At 41.0% G+C, this 20,536-nt stretch overlaps 4 protein-coding genes across 5 annotated transcripts; 1 reads left to right on the plus strand and 3 right to left on the minus strand.

The window, feature by feature from the left end:
- Positions 1-130: 130 nt before the first annotated feature.
- LOC310933616 (uncharacterized protein) lies at positions 131-1,862 on the plus strand. The gene is made up of 2 exons (XM_083897141.1): positions 131-227; positions 761-1,862. Exons 1-2 carry the CDS (start codon positions 134-136, stop codon positions 1,369-1,371), a joined length of 705 nt encoding a protein of 234 aa, XP_083753267.1. The 5' UTR covers positions 131-133; the 3' UTR covers positions 1,372-1,862.
- A 224-nt stretch (positions 1,863-2,086) lies between these two features.
- On the minus strand, positions 2,087-4,539 carry LOC310933242 (uncharacterized protein; the record flags this gene model as incomplete). The annotated part of the gene is made up of 3 exons (XM_083896677.1): positions 2,087-3,044; positions 3,167-3,398; positions 4,192-4,539. 3 exons carry the CDS (start codon positions 4,537-4,539, stop codon positions 2,326-2,328), a joined length of 1,299 nt encoding a protein of 432 aa, XP_083752803.1. The 3' UTR covers positions 2,087-2,325.
- Positions 4,540-9,175: 4,636 nt separating this feature from the next.
- Positions 9,176-12,852, minus strand: elob (elongin B). 2 transcript variants are annotated; one of them, XM_083896825.1, is made up of 4 exons: positions 12,775-12,852; positions 10,938-11,072; positions 9,570-9,678; positions 9,176-9,337 (listed from the first exon to the last, which is right to left on the minus strand). In XM_083896825.1, the coding sequence occupies exons 1-4, from the start codon at positions 12,775-12,777 to the stop codon at positions 9,225-9,227; spliced, it is 360 nt and encodes a 119-aa protein (XP_083752951.1). In that variant the 5' UTR covers positions 12,778-12,852; the 3' UTR covers positions 9,176-9,224. The 2 variants fall into 2 exon arrangements, with proteins under 2 accessions (XP_083752951.1, XP_083752952.1); XM_083896826.1 differs by lacking the exon at positions 12,775-12,852 and adding an exon at positions 12,652-12,741.
- Positions 12,853-14,949: 2,097 nt separating this feature from the next.
- Positions 14,950-19,427, minus strand: LOC310932533 (uncharacterized protein; the record flags this gene model as incomplete). The annotated part of the gene is made up of 11 exons (XM_083895859.1): positions 14,950-14,975; positions 15,191-15,245; positions 15,361-15,526; positions 16,384-16,487; positions 17,293-17,526; positions 17,632-17,664; positions 17,770-17,802; positions 17,950-18,058; positions 18,866-18,978; positions 19,141-19,173; positions 19,272-19,427. The coding sequence occupies 10 exons, from the start codon at positions 19,425-19,427 to the stop codon at positions 15,201-15,203; spliced, it is 1,026 nt and encodes a 341-aa protein (XP_083751985.1). The 3' UTR covers positions 14,950-14,975; positions 15,191-15,200.
- Positions 19,428-20,536: the final 1,109 nt, after the last annotated feature.

Below are 20,536 nucleotides of genomic sequence, written 5' to 3' on the forward strand. Positions count from 1 at the left end.
CACGCTGCTACGCGACGTTGTTATAATCATCGTTTTACTCAATGCGAGCGCTGGCATCGGTGCCTCGAGAGGTTGTTAAATTCCACGATAGATAAATCAAGAAATCGAACTGTAATGGTTCTAATTTAGCCGGATGGAGGTCATAGAAACGATTGTGATACAGAGCGCTGAAGTGGAAGGAAAGGAAACGGTCGTGTCCAGTGTGGACGCCGAAAAAAACAAAGGAGGTCAGTGTTCGCAGCTTGAAGTTCATCGGGTCTCAACCAGTCATCGCATAATGCGAGGAGGCCCCGATGAGTGCGCAACACCGTCATAAAACCACGGTTCATGGTGCTAAAATATCCATGACAGCAGCTGACGTGGGGCAAATAACATACAACACACTTAAAAACCAAGATATTAAGTTGTACAGTTGATCATTCTCAAGTCGAAAACAATATAATTACCATATCATAAATGTTCTAAAACTTGGGACCCACAAATGCGTCATGGGTAATATTTATGGGGTTGCCAGATACATTTGCTGAATTTGTCCAACTTTATAGTCACACATTATTGAAAGACATGCATAAAAAGTTGTTTTCACTTAACAAATAGATATCCTTAGCCAGTTTACTGGTTCAAAATGTTTAAACAATTAATATTTTAAAGTTGCCATTCTTGCATTGGGACAGTATTTCCTATGTTGTGGGTCTCTGTTTAGTGCAAGGTCATAAATGTGTTCAATAATGACACTGTCCACTTTCCTTTCCCTGTGTAGAATTTATTTGGACACTGCAAGCCACATGGCACCTTGTTAACATCAGACTGGAAATGGATCAGGCTTTTGACCAGCCAGTTTGCAAGAAAAAGAAACTTTGGGAGATGGTGTCAGAGAAAGTGAATGTCAAACTGCAAGAGGCAGAGGCCACTGATGTCTTGGTGAAGGCGTACGAGTGTGATCTTAAGTGGAGGAACATGCTTGCCACGTACAGAAAGAATGCAGAGCGGGCCAAGAGGCTAGGTGTAGCAAGTGTCCACTGGGAGTTCTTCAAGACCATGCATGAGGTTCTGGGCAAGAGCAGGGAGGACATCGAAGCCCAGCGCCAAGCCAAGCTCAGTGGGACTAAAGTGGGCAAGGCTATAGCCAGCAAGAGGTTCACCCCAATCCTCCCCACGCCTCCCACAACAGCCACTCCCTGCCAGGCCCGTCCTCCACAGGACGTCCTGCAGCTTTACATGGAGCTGCAGGAGAGGAAGCTGAACATGTGGGTGCAGCAGAAAGCGCTGGAGGAGAGGAAGATAGAGGCCATCAACAACCTGGCACAGGCCATCTCCAACCTGGCTCAGAAGAACAGCACACAGATGGCAAAGGATGGACATCCGTCCTGAAGACAACTGTTTAGCAACTTTTATGACACTGGACAGAGACACTGTATGAGCAGACAAGTGATACATGTTTTTAAATCATTTACTCATACAGTTCATACAATAGTTTAGAGAGTGTGCATTTTGTGATGCAGAGCACAACTTATTGCAGGAAGTAAAGCACATCACTAAACAACCTTACAATGTAATGTTCACTAAATAACGCTGAGATTGTACTTTTTCCCCAGTTCCACCCACATGAATGTTAATGCATGTTCCAGATTTGATTTATCTGCTGTTACACACCGGCTGGGACCTGCATGTCCAGTCTGATGAAAACGGGCATGAGTAATGATAATATTACATTACTGCTACTATCTGTGAAGAGATGTGAAGGGATGAACATTAAAATGCTAATTTTAAGAATCCGTTGCCTATAAACCAGACAATATATTTTTTTTACTTTGACATAACACATTAACATGTTGAGCCCAAACACAAGATGCATCGTGTGATTTTATTACCTAAGTATGATTAGCAACAGAAGGCTAAGAAAATTGTAAAATCTGTAATTTCAGAATAAAGACTGGTAATGGAATAAAAGTTAGTTGTCTTTTATAGGCCTTGAATTCTACTTTCATTACTTTTTTAAGTGAGGTGAATTGTTTTTGGAAGAAGTGACTTTTCATTTATTGTTATTTCTTGAAAAGGAAACTAATACACATCTGATTTTGTCGTCATCATCATATTTATCGTGATAAAATGTAATATAGTCAAATTTTGCTCAAGTGAAAAAACAAGTAAAAAATACAAAATCATTTCACATATCTGAGGGAAAATATTGAATGACAATTATGTGTATATCTATCTATATACATACATATATATATATATACAGTATGTGTATGTAAATAAAACAGTATCTTCCAGAACAGTGAACACTGGCTCTCTAACAATTCCAATATCACATCTTGTGCTTCAAGACTCAATACTTTTAAACAACAAATCTGAGAGGACGTCACGTCTGCTTATGCCCTCATCGTCCATCTCCCCCTCTTGTATTTGGGTTATGTCCTCTGCTTGTTTTTCGACTTCTCCTTCAACCACCTGTCCCATGTCCAAAAACACGTTGTGCAGCACGCAGGCGGTCAGCACCACAGCTCTGGCTCGATTGTAGTTCCCAATATCCAGATACCTGAGTCTCTGGAACCTAGCTCTCAGGTTTGCAACAGCCTGATCCAGAATGTGAAAATGCTCACCCAGCATCTTGTTAAAGAGCTCTTCTCTTGGTCCATGACTTGTTATGTAAGGAGTTAAAATATGAGCAGTGAGTGGGTAGCCAGGTTTGGCTAAAAGACAGGAGCCAGGAGGCATTAGTTCAGGATGCTGTTTTAGTTTGTCTCTGAGGGAACTGCCTCTGTCCATGTCTGATCCTTTACTGATTCTGCAGTGTAGGAATCGGCCTCTACGATCACATAAAAGCTCAAGGTTCAACCAGGAGTCCAGATGAGCCTCCTCCTTCTTCATTCTCTTCACCTCAGGCACTGTGGTCTCCACGTCATGTTTCCCTAAAGGCAGACGGATAGGGATCTGAGTGTGTCCTAACGCTCCAAGGACCAAAGGAGCACTTTGCTCTGCATCTTCTGGCCTCTTTTCTGAACTGAAAAGTGGGAAAAGGACATTGTCTGCCTCTTCACCTGGAAATCAGAAAAGAAAATTGCACCACTGTTATCATTATCTGTTTCACCACTTAGAAAAGGTCATACTGCACATCCAAATATCATCAAAAAAGAACCCCCCCTCGCTGAGATCGACTCACCGACGGGGAATCTGATCTGCCGCTCCTCCAGCATGTTGATGTGGTCACAGAAGGAGAAGAAGATCCTGTGGATGTTTCCTTTTTCCAGGAGGAAGCGGCGAGACACAGATCGGTAACTCACGCGCTCAGAGAGCAGGGTGAGGGAAAGGAGGATGGTGTGGGACAGAGACAGACGGGCTCGACCAGCCAGTCGAGCCTTGGATTTGGAGCTTTGAAGCAGGTCTTTGATGTACTGATCAGACAAAAGAAATTACAAAATAGCCTACATCAGTCAGTCTATAGATTCAACAGTTGAATGAAATGTGTGATTCACTCCCTAATAATTCAGGATTTACAGAAGCTAGTGCTACTCTTTTTAAGCTAGTGCTACTCTTTTTAAGCAGGTGAAATAATTGCTTCATAATCTGTTGATTGTTTTTCAGCAGCTCTCATCATAATTGATCATCTGTTCTTGGTTCCAGCCTCCTACATAATGTAAAGAGTTGCCATTTTTAATCAATTTATATCCCTGTAATATGTAATATTTGTAATTTTATTGGACAAAATAAAAAGCTGTAAAATCTGACCTTTTTCCACAACTTCCTGACAATAAATGATCAATAAATCAAAACTAACAAACAAGTCAACCCGAACCACAAGCTTTATAATTTGGTTTTAAACTGGAATACTTGAGGGTACAATTATATTCAGTATAAGTCACTAGGACAATATGTTGGTGCTAAACAGTCACTTGAACACAACAATTCTTCCAATTCTTGTGATATGGTTTAGTATCACATATTGTCCCATGATAACTAGGGGTGTAAGAAAATATTAATATATTAAAACCTTTAAATATTTCACGGCGCAATACTGTATAAATCACTTGAAGTACTGTAATAATACGGATGTTTTGTTCAAGCCATCGACCACTAGGTGGCAGCAGACTTTTGCCATTTGACTGTCTACCTCTTCTCCCACAAACGCCTTACTGATAATACTTCACAAGTAAGTTGAGTCAGCTATGGTGAGAGGACCTCAGTCACCTTCACTGCACCGCTGTCCACAGTCTCCATTTGTCCCAGGGTCTCTGTTGTCTCCTCCTTCTGAGGGAAAGAAGCGGTCACTGTCGCCGCCGTTTGTAAAAGCTGCGGCCCCACAGTGACTTGACTCTGCAGTAAGTGAACATATACAGCAGCAGCAGCGGCTGGTGGTGGTGGTGGAGGTGGGGGAGGCTGAGTTTTGAGCTCTGTTATCAGGTCAGCCTCCAGGATCTCCTCCACTGCTTGGTCCAGCCGCTGCTCCAGCTCACCCGCTGACAGAGGCTGCCACTCTCGCTCCATCATGTCCAGCACGGCTCTGCCCGCCGATACAACGAACTCACTGGCGTCCATCTTTGTCAGGAGCTCATGTCCATTTGTTTGTCTCTCTGTAGTTTTTGAGGAGGTCGTTGGTCATCGTCGCACAGGCACAGCCTCTTAACGACTACTTTGGGCAAAACTTCCGTTTTTCTTCTGCTGGGTTTATTGACGGTTGGCAATGAGCTTACAAGCACATTACTGCCACCTACTGGACTGGAGTGGAGATCGGAATTTTACTTTGTCAACATTTGCCGATATCCGATATATCTGGAGTGCTTGGGCCGATAACTGATACAAAATTGTAACATTGGTATTGAGAAAATATACAAGTATACATACATATACATACAGTATGTATGTGTGTGTGTGTTTTTGCCTGCACCTAACTGCAATGGTCATGTCGTCTCTTCTATAGAATAATAGAATAGAATAGAATAGAAATACTTTATTCATCCCCAAGGGGAAATTGTTGTGGCACAGCAGCAAAATACAATACAAGAAAAGAATTCAACATAAATAAATGAGTGTACAAAAGTATGTAAAGAAAATAGTGCAAAAAGTGAAGAATGAATGACCCATAGGATCAGGTGCAATGACATAAAGGAGAGACTAATGTAGTCTGTCCAATATATTAATATAAAGTATACACTGTGCTGTTGTGCAATGGAGCAGAGTCAGTTTTACAGGGATGAGTTGTAAATCCTGATGGCTGATGGCAGGAATGACTTCCTGAATCTGTCCTTGTGACAGCGGAGCTGTCTGAATCTCCTGGAGAATGTGCTCTCCTGAGCCTGGAGGATGTGGTGGAGAGGATGATCAGAGTTATCCATGATGGATAGCAGTTTGTTCAGCATCCTCCTCTCCACCACCGTTTCCACGGTGTCCTGCTTGCAGCCAATGATGGAGCCGGCCTTCTTAATCAGTTTGTTGATTTTGCTGGTTTCACCGGCTCCCATGCTGCTCCCCCAGCACACCACAGCAAAGAACAGTGTGCTGGCCACAACAGACTGGTAAAATAACTCCAGCATCTTGCTGCATACATCAAAGGATCGCAGCCTCCTCAGAAAGAAGAGCCTGCTCATCCCCTTCCTGTACACAGCACTGGTGTTAGCCTTCCAGTCCAATCTGTTGTTCAACCTCACACCGAGGAATTTGTAATCCTCCACCATCTCGATGTGCTCCCCCAGCACCGTCAGCGGTTGTGGAGCTGTCTTCTTCCTCCTGAAGTCCACCACCATCTCCTTGGTCTTGGTCACATTCAGAAGCAGGTGGTTCTCACTGGCCCACTTCACAAAGTCAGCTACCACTGTCCTGTACTCCCCCTCATGTCCATCCTTTATACACCCTACCACCGCAGAGTCATCTGAGAACTTCTGCAGGTGGCATGACACGGAGTCATACTGAAGGTCTGAGGTGTATATGGTGAACAGGAAGGGGGACAGCACAGTTCCTTGTGGGGCTCCTACATCACTAACCACCACATCAGACAAACCACGACCCAGTCGGACGAACTGTGGTCTGCCTGTCAGGTAATCAGTGATCCAGGAGATGGTGGGCATGTCCACCCCCACCTTCCGCAACTTCTCCCCCAGTAACAGTGGCTGAATGGTGTTGAAAGCACTGGAGAAATCAAAGAAAGTGATTCTCACAGTGCCTCCAGCACCATCCAGGTGAGACTGAGCTCGATGCAGCAGATAGGTGATGGCGTCATCCACCCCCAGATTGGGCTGATAAGCAAACTGAAGCGGGTCCAGTGAGGACTTAACCTGCGGTCTGAGGTGAGACAAGACCAGCCTCTCCAGCACTTTCATCACATGCGACGTCAAGGCCACTGGACGGTAATCCTTGGGTTCACATGATGATGACTTTGTCTTGGGGACAGGAACCAGGCACGATGTCTTCCACAGTGCTGGGACCATCCCCTGTTGGAGGCTCAGGTTGAAGAGGTGCTGCAGGATCGCAGCCAGCTGGGTGGCACAAGCCCTCAGTAGCCTGGGGCTGAGACCGTCCGGGCCCGCAGCCTTGTTCTGCTGCAGTCTCTCAAGCTGTCTTCTGACCTGGTTGGTTGTCACTGAGAGGGGTGGGGGGGAAGAGGGGAGGGGGGGAGGTGAGACTGTGTCCAAGCAGCTCTCCAGGGGGGGCAGAGGGTGGAGGAGCAGAGGCAGGGGGGGAGGGAGGGAGGTGTGAAATGTGGAGGAGGCAGCAGGGGGCTGTGTTGAAGTCTGTGTGCTGAACCTGTTAAAGAAGAGGTTCAGCTGGTTAGCCCTCTCGACGGTGCCCTCTGTCGGTTTCTCCTTCACGTTGAATCCGGTGATGGTCTTCATTCCGGACCACACCTCCCTCATGTCGTTCTGCTGGAGTTTGGACTCCAGCTTCCTCCTGTAGGTGTCTTTGCTCTGCCTCAGCATCTCCTTCAGGTCACGTTGTACCTTCTTCATTTCCTCCCGGTCCCCATTTCTGAAGGCCTCTTTCTTTTTGTTGAGGAGGGTCTTCAGATCCCTGGTGATCCAAGGTTTGTTGTTGGGGTAGCAGTGGACAGTCCGGGCAGGGAGAACCGTGAGTTCACAGAACCTGATATATTCCGTGATGCAGTCTGTCATGGAGTTGATGTCCTCCCCATGTGGCATGCAGAGCGCATCCCAATCTGTAGACTCAAAGCAGTCCTGCAGAGCCATGTCAGCCTCCTGTGTACTCCTTCTCACTGAGCGGGTGGCAACAGGAAGCCTCTTCACTACAGGAACATACCTGGGAGTCAGCTGGACCAGGTTGTGATCAGACATGCCAAGAGGGGGAAGGGCAGTAGCTGTGTATGCATCCCTAGCATTAGCATACAAAAGGTCTATTGTTTTATTGTCTCTGGTGGGGCAGTCAACATATTGGTGGAAGGTTGGTAAAACAGAGTCCAGGTTGGTGTGGTTAAAATCCCCAGTAATTGTAATAAATGCAGTGGGATGCCGTGTCTGTAATCTGGACAGACACGGCATCACTTTTTCACTTTTTTTATAGTGAAATGAACATATTTTGCCTACTCATGTCGCAGCATATGTAGATAAACATTTTATTACGTAAAAAAATATTAAGTTGTAGAGGGCACCAGCATAGAAGTCAAGGAGGTTGCAGTCTATTGTTGTCGTCATTAGTAATAACAGCAGACCTTGGTCTGCTAGTATCAGATAATACATTTTTAAAGCAAATACCTGCCGATATGGTGCATCCCTAACATATAATACTTATACGCATTTATTTTCGTCAAACTTATGTCTTCTGATGCCTTTCCTAGTAGATTCATTTCAATTTAACACTAAGACTTTATTTCTTGAGTCCAGTTATTACCTCTTTGCTATCTTCTCCAAATGTATTGAAGTTTTTTTGGAATGCATAAAACCCAAGGGTTCATACATTTCAATAACACAACCCTATGATTGGTTTTATGTAACAATTTTTTTTAACATTTAGCTCAGTTTCTGTGCAATCATCATCAATCTACATGTATTTAATAAAACTTCTTTCAGCACTAAATCTTAACTCTTAACTATTCAATCAAAAACACAGCAGAGCACAAAGGTGAAAAACAGTTGTTTTAATGTTAAGTTACAAGTGCAACTTTGATCACGCCCACTGTCTAACAGCCTCTTTTGGGAAATACTTTGTTTTGATATTTCATTAATCATCAGAATATCCTTTCCTGTTGTAGTACCGTCATTTTTATTCTAGTTCTCAAGATCATGTGACCCATTTTTATACTCTTTACTTATATGAATACGTCTATATTTCAAACTTTAAGGGAAAACGGTGCATCTGGGAATTAATGGTGTAAATAACAGCATCAACTAAAACTGAATGGACAGCGGTTCTGGTGAGAACACAGGGTTGATGTGTGCGGCCCACAACTCACAGACACGGTTCCATAACATCACATGACTGTACAATCAGTTTTGTTTACTATGGGCGTTTAGGTCCTACAATTGAATTCAACAAAAGCTCACCGACATCTCCTTCATTTGATGGGCCACAATCAACACTGGGTAGGAAAGTTGATTAGCTTCCACCTGTTAATAAAGTATAAATTAATCAACAATCATTATTTTCGCTGCTTTGTCTGAATCATTTCAATTTCAGATTTACATTGTTCAAATGTTCAAGAAACGGATCGGAACTTAGAAACTCACAAAACTCCTAGCTACTGTTGCAACATATATCCAGACCAAAGACCAAAAACATGTTAAATCCTAGTAATCGTTTAATAAAGAAACACAAACATAAAAGCCTAAAAATGTCACACCTTATCAACTCCAACGTTTATGCCAGCAAATAAAAAACACAAGTAAGGCAGCATTAGCCTTACCCCAAATAAAGACTAGAATTCATTAAATACGAGGTACAATTCTTTATGTTCAGCCTTTACCAATCCTGTGGATGACTGACAGTGTCATGACAAGTCCGTCAGGAATCTCTGAAGGGTCTTGTGAGAAAGAATCAATTTAGCATGCGTTCTCCGATTTCAGGACAAATGAATCACTTTGAAGCAACGGCCCTCGGGTTTACATCAAGGGGAACCCGTGTTTGTAATTGTTTATGCCCAGCTGAAGTAAGGCGAGGTGAATCTCACTCGCTGAAGCATCACTTCCCCCCCAAAAAATCTGCCCCCTCCCTCCCTCCCCCCGTGCGTCCTCCCTCAGACCCCCTTGCGTGTGCCTCTCCTTAACCCGCCGCCACCCTCACTGAACAGCCTGCTCGTTGGCTGTGCTGCCCGAGTCCTGGGGCTTCATGACGTCAGGAAGCTCAGGGGGGGTGGAGAAAGGCTCGATCCTCAGCTGCTCAAATGAATCATCTGAGAGAATGACAGAGAGGCAGAGGGAAAGGGAAAGATGAGAGGAACGAGGCAGTAAGTACATCTGATCAAATTAGAAAATGACAGCTCCAGACAGAAAAATATGAAGTTAAGAAAAAGTAAGAAAATACTAAATTATTGAGGAAACTGTAGCTCAACTTAACTGTGAATGAAAACGTACAGAGTAATTGACAGTTTGTCACTGAGATTGATAAAAGAGTGATGCTCTTACCACCCAGACGAAAAGCTAATCCCACCGTGGCTGGGGCCTGAGGTCGGGCTGTTTGATTTGTGAAGCCACAGTTTCCAAGCGTTTGACTGTCGTTAAGCAGCACGTCATCCTGGTAAAGAAAATGTAGTAGTTGAAGATGACTGATCATTAAAAGCACCTTTTTTCAGGGTTTAAAGAGCACTGCACATAATTAATGTGCATCTTTCAAGATTATGCAGACTATAAACACAATTTAAAAAGTTGTTTTGTTTTTAAAAGCATGCCCACGTGCAATTAATTGAGTCTCAAGAAAAAGAAAAGCAAAATCTAATCAGTGATGAAAACTATATATCGATTTGTATTTCATCTTAAACGTGAATACAGAGTTCCTACACATTTTACATTTCAAAATTCCATACTTTCCCAGACGCAAATATACTTCTCAGAGAATGTTTCTGTCAATATTAAAGATCTGAATACCAATTGTTAGATGCTTATTATGTATAAATATAAATAAATGTTTTTTAAAATCCGTCACTCATTTTTCATGAAGCCAGCCCTCGGAAAACTTGCATCAATCCATGATACTGTCACTGCCGACAATAGGTGGCTGGCTTAACGACACGTATGGAAAATAATAAATAAATGAGAATTGCAGTCAGTAACAGTAACCATGGTAACTTGACACCATTCTACAGCCAGCTTGATTAGTTTCATATCATCTACAGGTAGGCTATGTTGCGTAAGTCACTTGTTTTGATTTGTATATATTAATATATTTAATTTTAGAAAGTGAGATAGTCTGGAAACAACACAAACATTTTTACATAATTTTTTTCCCCTTTTCCATACTTATCCACACCTGGAAATTACTCAAAAAAATGAAATGTATGATGAAATGTCATACTTTCCAAGCTGTGTAGGAACCCTGTGAATATATGTCCTGGTTTCTTTGCTGCTCTGAAAGTAAAATGACTATCTTTGGTTTCTGGGTAATATAGAAATATTTGAAGAAGTCAACAACTGATTAATCAGTAATGCAAATAATGGTTAGTTTCCGCCCTAAAATCCTCATGAGCCAGGTGATAGTTACCATTTAAGCTTAAATAACAAACACATCATCAGTAGCTGCTGATAAACCGAAGCACTGTAGCTTATTTTTTGCCATTTTCAAATTACACAGTCTCACAGTATATACAGTATATTTTCATTTTACCCAACCCTATGGTAATGACAACAAAACTGGAAGGTGGGGACACAGTGCATTCAATTATCAATTCACTAAAAAATACACTTCATCCCCAATTTACCAAGTGGTAAAATGAATAACTGGCTGAAGAAACTATGCAATCCCAATGCATGACACATATTAATGGTGATATATGTCACCTTATAAAGCCTCTGATCTTCAGGTGGTCTCTTTAAAATGCCTTCCACGATGCGCTTCAGCTCATAGACTGTGGTGGACTCTTTGGCATCTGTGAAGATGGTCGCCTTGTGACGTCTGATCATAAGAAACACATCCTGAAGTGAAATGAGATCAAGGGAAAAGAGATGTTACAACTGAGAATATCTGCGTCAAAAGAACATAGTTGTTGATTTGTAATTGCCTCACATGAACCTGTCTGGAGGCACATTTCATTTAATCCATAACAGTGCATTTCTATCATGGTGAGATCGTGGCATGAGAGTTGGGCTGCATGATATTTGGAAAATGTGTTATATGGAAAGCATGAATGACAGAAGGAAAAAAGAAGAAGTGGGATAACCATGAATATTGCACGACTGTATGTTATAAATAAATACTTAAGGAAACAGTGCTGATGACTTTCTGCTTTTAATGCACCACTTACAGGTCAACTCAGCAAGTAGCAGACATGAAGAAAAATTAAATCCATTATAACTACAACAACATGGCTTTACTGAAGAAAATAAACATATTAACACTCCCTTGGTATGTTAGTATAGCATGAGGAATAATCTACAGTTGATGCAGTTCAAGCACTCTTTGCAATATGTATATTGTACGTGTTGATAAACAATTATATATTGTGCTTATGGCAACTGGTTTTAACATTTAATCGCTGGAAAGGATATTCACTACTGACATCTGCAACACCATTCTTACAAGTCAAAACTACAGTTACAGATATTTTTATGTCACTTTTGCCATCCATGTGTTTGAAGATATCTTCAATTAAGTTTCAAATCGTCAGAATGAAGTTGTCGATGTCTTGAACTTGAATGGTGACCAGTCATTGGAGACATCTGCAACTGGGTTGTAGATATTTATATTCTGACAAAAACTGAATTGCAGATTTCTAAAACTGTCGTTCTGACTAAGTGAGAATGACGTCACAGCTACCACCATGAAAATTCCAGACAGACAGATAAATAATTAAAAACCTGGGGAATGTGTGTTTTACAGCAGCATAGTGTAGTAGAATTCAGCATACTATTAGAATATAGAATTGTGAAAATTAAATAAAAACATGACATACAAAATATTACAACATGATATAAACGAGGATATACGGGTAAAACAATATGACGCTTTCCCATTATAACGTTACAACAAAGTCTACACCTTTACGTTAAAACCCACGGTGCTGCAGCTGTCAGCCAACGTCATGGTGAGATAGCTAAGTTGCGGCTATTAGCCCCAGGCTAGTAGCAATAGTAGCTTCCTGGCTAATGAGTCACGTAAACTGCGGGTATTTACGGCCTGTCAAACGTTAAAGCAGCCCTTTTTGTTTTACAATTAACACGACCGAGTCTTTATAATCTAAGTTGCCACACAGGTTATTACATTAAAGCCAGATCAGCTAATAACAACTTTAGCTAGATAGCTTCCTTGCGGCTAGTTAGCCATTTGTTTCACACCAAAGTTTGTTAGTTGGTTTGTCACATATCCAAAACGTGATCCCGATGTCGTCTACCAGAATCCCCTCCACTCAACTATCGACTTCAGCAATGTAACACCATGTCCAGTTAAAATAGCACTGGTTTGTTGACACGAACCAACGAAGACAAGCTAACCCTCGCTAGCTAGAGGTTAGCTAAACAAAGGGATCAGCTTCTGAATGGTCTATTTGTGACAAACCTTGTTCAACTGTTGATAACACGCGTTTCACCGCACAGACAATCAATACGGGACTCATTGAAGTGTGGGTTGGCGAGTCATCGCGCCGGTACATTATGAGCTGGATCTGTTTTTCTCACTCACCATTTCTTGCGGCTGGCTGCACTCACAGAAAAAAACGCCTCCACTGCACAGCGACAACAGTGAGCTCACACAGCGATATCAGACAGCCACCTCTGCGGCTCCGAGCGCAGCCAGCAGGGGGCAGTGGTGGGCTTTAACCAGTCAGTGGAGTTGTCTGAGGTCAACATTATATCTGTCAAATGTTTGATTTAGTGAAGAATTTCACTCATTTGTAAATCAATGTACTTCAAATGTATATGCATAAATTAACGTTTTTTTCCCCCGTACATTTATTATGTATTTAATTATTTACGTTCAGTGCTTAACTAATTTATTAGCCAATCCACTGTAAAGTTTATGCCACAATAATCAAAATATATTTATTTATGTTACTGGAATAGTTAACAATAAACAACAAGCTTTTGAAAAATGTCTAATAAATTTGGTAAGCAATGCACCTTCTATCTTGGCATTTTGTTATTGTGGATTGGTTTCCAATTTGACACATGTATAATTTGTTATTTAAAAAGAAGATGAATATGGATGTACTGCTATTAAGCTGCTAAAATCCTGCACAAAACACATTGTCCTCACAAAACTAGTGTTAATGTGATAAACCAGTGATTTATTTATTTCATTGCAACCTAAAAAAAAATACACTTTGATCAAGCAAGCTGATTTCCAATAAAATCACTGCTTAAGTCTCAAGGGTCACTTTAGGTGCGAGGCCTTTCAAAGCGGTTTGGTTTGCTTTCTTTATCATGACATGTCACAAAAAATATTATTTTTATTGCAATACCAATGTATAATCTTTGTTTTGTTTTGACCAACACTCACTATGACCTCCCACTATGAATCAAATGTAGTAGGCACTAGAAGTTTTGTCCATCCAGTGAACTTATAACATTTTTCGATGAGAAAACAACCTGACACATTTCAATAGGGGATGTGTTTGTTTAAAGTGGGAGGGTTTCTCATCGAGCTGCATTCATTTTAGAATCAAAGAGACTTAAACCACATTGAACAAAGCATGATTATGTACTGGGAAACCAAACAGGAGTTTTTCTGGACGTTTGTGTGCGTGTTTGTTTTTATGTGACAGGACTTCATGACGTTCTCTCAGCCTGACAAGCAGCTGTCATGGTCGAGTGTACAACAGCTGAAACCACAGCAGCATGAGGCACAAATCAGATGAGGTGTCATATGAAAACAAGAAAGCAGTTTATTTGAGGGGGTTGACATTTAAAGCTCAAGTGAGTAATTACCTAAACTGTGTACCTCCATCCCCCAACTCCTTCACTCAGTGTATCTATGGTACTTTAATTAAAAGTTATGAGGAGTAAAACTGTCTTTAAAAGTAGCATCCAGGAAGCTTAAATGGATCTACGAGGAAACAGCAGGCACAGAGTCAGGAAGCTGTTCAAAGACCTTGATTGCTGGGATTAAAATATGATTTAAGCCAAACTGAACGTTCAGGTTTAGTCTGAAGACGCCACTTCTGAATCGATTTGCAGTATTTTAGTGCTGCTCTGTGAAGATGTGAATGGTGGTTTGTCTCTATATGTGGCCCTGCGATGGACTGGCGAGCTGTCCAGGACATACCCCGCCTATTGCCCTTTGTTAGCTGAGATAGGCGCAGCACCCCCTGTGACCCTCCTGTGGAGGATAAAGCGGTAAAAAATGGATGGATGTATGAAGTTGTCTCACTTTACACACACTGTGTGCTTGTTCTACCTCACCTGCTCAGTCACGATGTAAAACGCGTCACTCTGTGCGTAGCATGGAAAATGACACAAAAACAAAGAAACTGCTTTACTGAATAACACATTGAGAGCCATATGGACCTGATGAGCTTAATCAGCATTGGTTTGAATGTCACAGACATTTCTAATAGCTTAAATATACAAAATTAATCATGTACAGCTGCCTTAAATGTGTCATCTAGAATGAGTTGGAATAAGATTGCCTCATACTTCGGGAAATCCCTCAAAACCAGAACTGAAACCTTAACAAAAATAGGTTCAATATATGTGGACGAAATCAGTTGACTTTCGAAGACATCTCCTAAGTATATGTGTCATCAGTGAAGTTCACATCCTGGCCAGAGTTTCCATGGTTCCATTTAGTGCTCGTGAAGTAAAGTACAGCACAACAATCCATGACCGCACAATTGTCTTCCTCCTGGTTTTTCTTTGTCCGGTTTGGTTTCCTCTTTCATTGACCTGCAAAATAATTAGATAAGTTTTACTTTACTATTTCATTACCCGTTTTTTATAATTCCCTGATTTCTCAAACTTTTCCGAGACTGTTATCAAATTTACTGACTCTTTCTGGTAGATATTATACAACTATGATTCAGTAAAGATTTGAAATACTGCTGCTCCAGGTGAAATGTAGAGTGTTATATTAAAATAATGGCTTGTTATATTCAACTTACTCATCAGGCTCTATCTAACCACGAAAGCACTCTCTTGAATCTTGGAATAAACATACTGTGGAGCAGAGAGATGAAAACACAGAGTTCATTTAATTTTTTTTTTTTTTGGAAACACAAACTATGCAAAAACTCATAATATATATATATAAAAAAGAAAACCCTCCACTCACCTCCAGTCCTCTTGGTGATTGGACTGGTTCCAGTCCCGTACAGCAGAGCGTTGAAAAAGGCCTCTCCTTGGTCTTTGAATGTTCTTTGCAGCACAGGCTGAAAACCTTGGCGGGCAGGTGAACGTCCCAGTCAGCCACGTGTTCCTCTATTAGGTCGCTTACCATCCTGTTGGGAAGCAGCGATGAGAAAAGTCACAGCCTTCACTTGAAGACAAGTTGAGGGACATTTACAGGAGTTTTCTTGAAACCATGTTGCAGTTTCAGCAGCGTTAACTTTATGCCTTACAGTTCCAAGTTAAAGTGCTCAATCTTACGTCCAGTGAAAAGTAGAACACAGCTAGTGTCATTGCTGGATTTCAAGCGTTTTAAAATTAGGTGCGGTTGGGCACATTATTATTGGCACACTATTATCTTGAGTCAGCAGAAAACCACTGCAACACTAACCAATAAAAACCTGGTCTGAAGTCAATGGCACAGTATTTTCATCCTTATTTAAACAAAGCCTACAAAGGCAGGTTCACAATGCGTGTACACTCTGCTTGGGACACTCACAGGGGCGTGCTTCGGCACTCCTCTGTCTCCTCTTCCTACTCGTCTTCCTCTGACTCATCAGTTAAATGTAGGCTAAATGTTGGTGCAATTCCTTCTCCTGTGCAGCACTTTAATTGTTGATGTGACAGAGGATCAGTAGATGGCAGAGGCAAGAGTACCTATCCTTCAAGTGCACCACCACAGATTTCAGCTTTCACATCACGCCCAAGCAGATCCATCTACTCAGCAGAGAGTCGTTCACTTCACAATTTATATTGCAATGCACCAGACACAGGCACATCTGACTTCTTAAGCAAAAGTCTCACTGATATTACACCCAAACACACCTACAAATAAGTCAGACACTAAATTAAACCCCTTTGCACCTTGAGCCTCACTTTGTGCCGAGGTAACGTGCTGTGCAACTTGTTTAGACCATGCAGTGTAGATGATTAAATTAACCCAGAATGTACTCATGTTCATTATACAGACCTGTTAATCAGATGCTGTGTGATCAGATCAGCAGCGCCAGTCTGCCGATGATGGACGACTAGAGCGATGGTGAGATTCAGCTCATTTTTCAGTAGTCCATTTATCTAGACACAACACATTAATGTGAGACACAAGTTGTTCCAACACACACAGCATTATCACGATCCTTAAGTTCTATTACACACGTCTGTTATTCATCTGGTTTCCTCAGATTGTCTTACTTCCTTTGCAGCTTTCCTAGAATTTCCAAGGATATTCTTTAGAGAAAACAACAGGACTGCTAATGAAGCTGCCTCTGAGTCTTCCTGATGGCCAGGACACAAGTGCTTGAACACTAAACATTACTATTTACACTACCGTTCAAAAGTTTGAGTTAGATGTGGTAAGCGACTATTCGAGCTGCAAATGTCTGTTTTTTTAATGGAATATGTACATTGGTGTATAGAGGCCCATTTCCAGTGTTCTAATGGTACCTTGTGTTTGAAAACCTTGCACAATTATGTTAGCACAGCTGAAAACAGTTGCTGGTTCTTTGACGAAAGCAAATTTTAAAGGGCAAAATGATTATTTTGAATAAAAGTCATGATTTCTAATCTTGTCAATGTCTTGACTATATTTTCTATTCATTTTGCAACTCTTTTGATGAATAAAAGTGTGAGTTTTAATGGAAAACACAAGAAAATGTAAGAGGTGACTAGAAACCAAGGCTGTAAGTTTGGTTACTGGTGGAGACACCAGATTTTCATTTCATTTTAAAGGGTCAGCTCTACAAAGAAGACCATTTTGAACCCCCAGAGTTTTACAATAGCCCACAATTGACAAACTAAACTAGTCATAAGCTATAAACACAGGTTGACTAAGAAACAAAATGACATATTCTACAACGATATTGGTCAGACAAACACTCACTTTTTGGACTACATCATGAGGCAGTCTGGAGAGGATTCTGACTGGGTATCCAAAGTGAGCGATGACGTCCACGATGTGTTTCGCCACATTGGGAGGGAGGCACGACTGCATCGGCACCGCTTCCACCCACTTAGAGTAATAATCTGTCAAGGTCAAAATGTATCTGTGTCCATTCAGTGTTTTGGGCAGCGGTCCTCTGACATCCAGACCAAGCCACTGCCATGGCTCTTTCACCTGCAATCACAACATTATAAGATCATATCCTCACACAATGTGATCCACTAGTAAACCCAGTTAATTTGTTTTTCTCTTTCTTGTATTACTTTGAAATTAACATACCTCTATCACATTTTCAGGATCTTTATTTTCTATCTGTGAAAATCACCAAAAACAGTTTGAATAAAATGCATCACACAGAGGCCAGAGTATGAAAAGCTACATACTGTTGTGAAGTTTAAAATCATATCAACTACTCACAATGACATTATCGTCTGGAGCCCACAGTATATCCTGTTAGTGACAGGTGGACAAATAAACAGGAAATGACTGTATTTGTTATTTAATTGCTGCAACACAATTAATCATGTCAACAAAATAAAGAAAACAGATAGATGTTCATGGGTTATTAGTTGTTACACTATAGGTAATAATCCTTACCCGTGATGCACAGTAATCTCCGTGGAAGAAATTTGGGAACGACTCAATCATCATCAACCCTTCATCAGCTATAATTCTCCATTTGCCAAACGTTAGTGAGCTCACATCTCTGACAGAAAAACACAGACAAGGTCAACACATTAGAGAGGAAACTTATCATATTATAATTTGAAAAAAATGAGCAGAGGCATAATAACAACATGAGGCAGCAGTGAATTCTGACCTGGCTGAAGTTTTCAGAACTAATTTCTTTCTTTTTGTTAAACAACACAAAAACACACACACAGTAATGTCAAGATCCTTGTACTGTAAATGTAATCACATATCGTTGCTCTTGTGTGAAACGTGACCCTCTCATTTGTTTATAATGTACTGAAAAAGGCATACAATTCCAATGGCTTTGATAATGGATTCTGTATTTTTTTTTTTAGTCATGAAAACCAGCACCATGATCGACTAACACTTTTTGAATCAATTTCTTCACAGCATAATGTTTGTGATTGTTGTTGTTTTTGTCTCCGATAAAGTGTCTTTGTAAACTACAGACACTTTATCCTTCATCTGAAAATGGGCTCTCTCAAGCAAAACTATCAGACCTGACTGGGGGAGCAGTTTTTTGAGAAGTAGAATTCATTTCTGAACATTTTTGTGGGTGCTTCTTTCACACCCCAACCAGTTTGGAGGCATTTCTCTGTACTCGCACATTGCTGCCGTTGCCTCCCGTCTGTCTCGACATAAAACGAATGACTGTGTGCAGCACGGGAATGTCACGGGGCAACATGAGATCGAGACACCGATACACTGACTAACACAGAGATAAACTTAGATACGCTTAATCTGTATTGTGTGAACTCAAAATAAAAAATGGGACTTTAAAAGGTAAAGAAAGTATGAAATCAATCTGAGGATAACACACCCTGCAGACTCTTGCTCCATTGGACTCGTGCTCTCCTTGCTGTCTTCATTTTGCTTTGTTGTGGCAGGAGAGGTTCCTGGAGACTGAGCTGTGTGAGATCCTTTACGCTGTGGCTGGGTGAAGAACACAATTTAACAACATTTTGAATGCTTGGAATATCGCATTAGCAGCCCGACTGAAGTCTACACTTCCACGTGTTTTACTGTCATTGACTTCTAAGCGCAATGTGGGTTTCAACATTTGCAGAAAATGTGACAACAACAATGTGCTCTCACCTTGTTTCTCTTACTTTTTGGTTTAGTGGAGGCCTACATCAGAAAGACAGTAACAATACTTGCATGAGACCTTTACAGATATGATAACGGTGACAAAAGTGCAGCTTTACATGCCGAGTACATATACAGACCTTCCCTTTCTGTGTGTTGGCAGGTGACAAAAATATGGTGGGAACTGCGTCGTCTCTGAGTTTCACACATTTGCCTGTTCTGTCGAGGCAGTTCTCCTCAAAATGATTGATGCACAGCACAGAGAAGCGGGACGGAGTCCAGTCCTTTAACTTCATGTTGGCGAGCCATTTCTTGAGTTTTCGGGAATGGTAAAGTGGAAACCTGTGGTAACACATAACTGTTGAAAACAATACTATCCCCATATCTATATCCTATGAGTTCAATAAACAGAGTTTAGCATGAGAGGAGACAGCAGTAGCTGCCTGACTACAGATTTGTTGGACATAATGGTCATAATTACATCTGAATGATGTTAAACTGTTATGCAAAGTCAAGAACATAGTTCATATCATCATCTTCTGCATGTATGACTGATAAAAACATTGGTATCTACAGTCAATACAACACACAATACAGTTCAAGCTGTCATATGCAGTCCATCATCCATTATCTATACAAGTAAACTAAAAAGTGACTAAATGTATACAGTTTGACGAGATTCGTAGATACACAAAAAGACAACAAACCAAAAACCACACATACCTACTTAATGCTACCTCGACAAATTAGTTCACAGACCTGCTAGCTTGCTGTTCCCTTCCCACCTATTGTTTCACTTATGTTGAATACTTACTTAAAAAACTTCTCATCTGACTCGTTGGAGCTTTCGCAGTTATATGCACATTTATATCTGCCCATTTTCTCTTCTCGGTGTCGGGGAATTTACAAACAAACTGATTCTGTTGTCGATCTGTTTGAAGTCCGCGAGAAAAACGTCTACATCCGGTTCATAATTTCAAAGTAATAGCTTCATGGCTAGTTTAAAAGGTTTTCCGTCAGCGAATAAGGAAACATTTATAGTATCTATACGTATATTTATTTGTAGTTAAGCGTATTTATATCCTTGGTATTAGCTATTTCAACGTAATGCTATATCCGTTCTAAATTAAATGCGAGTTCCGCCTTTATCTTGTATGAAAGTGCTAACTTGATGCAATACTTTCCTTGTTATTCTTGTTCATGGAAGTAACTGGTTGATTTAGCGCAATATCGCCCCCGACGGAGAGTAAACGCAACTTGTTCTGTTGCAGAGGAAGTTGTATTTTTCTGGTAGCACTGATATCATTTTCCAGGGATGTATGTTTTTTAGATTCAGGATTAAAATAATAAATTGTGAATATTGCAAGTTTTGGACATTTTCATAAATAACTGCTAGGAATGTCAG

This window comes from Microchirus variegatus, assembly GCF_963457635.1.
Source record: "Microchirus variegatus genome assembly, chromosome: 10".
Taxonomy (NCBI): domain Eukaryota; kingdom Metazoa; phylum Chordata; class Actinopteri; order Pleuronectiformes; family Soleidae; genus Microchirus; species Microchirus variegatus.

What these genes read in the sequence shown, in the direction of transcription:
- LOC310933616 (XM_083897141.1), top strand. Translation starts at nt 134, where the DNA reads ATGGAGGTCATAGAAACGATTGTGATACAGAGCGCTGAAGTGGAAGGA. An exon ending in CGCCGAAAAAAACAAAGGAG is followed by an intron (nt 228 to 760) that starts GTCAGTGTTCGC and finishes TTCCCTGTGTAG; the next exon opens with AATTTATTTGGACACTGCAA.
- elob (XM_083896825.1), bottom strand. An exon ending in AAGATCAGAGGCTTTATAAG is followed by an intron (nt 9,679 to 10,937) that starts GTGACATATATC and finishes TTTCTTTACCAG; the next exon opens with GATGACGTGCTGCTTAACGA. An exon ending in ATTAGCTTTTCGTCTGGGTG is followed by an intron (nt 9,338 to 9,569) that starts GTAAGAGCATCA and finishes TCATTCTCTCAG; the next exon opens with ATGATTCATTTGAGCAGCTG.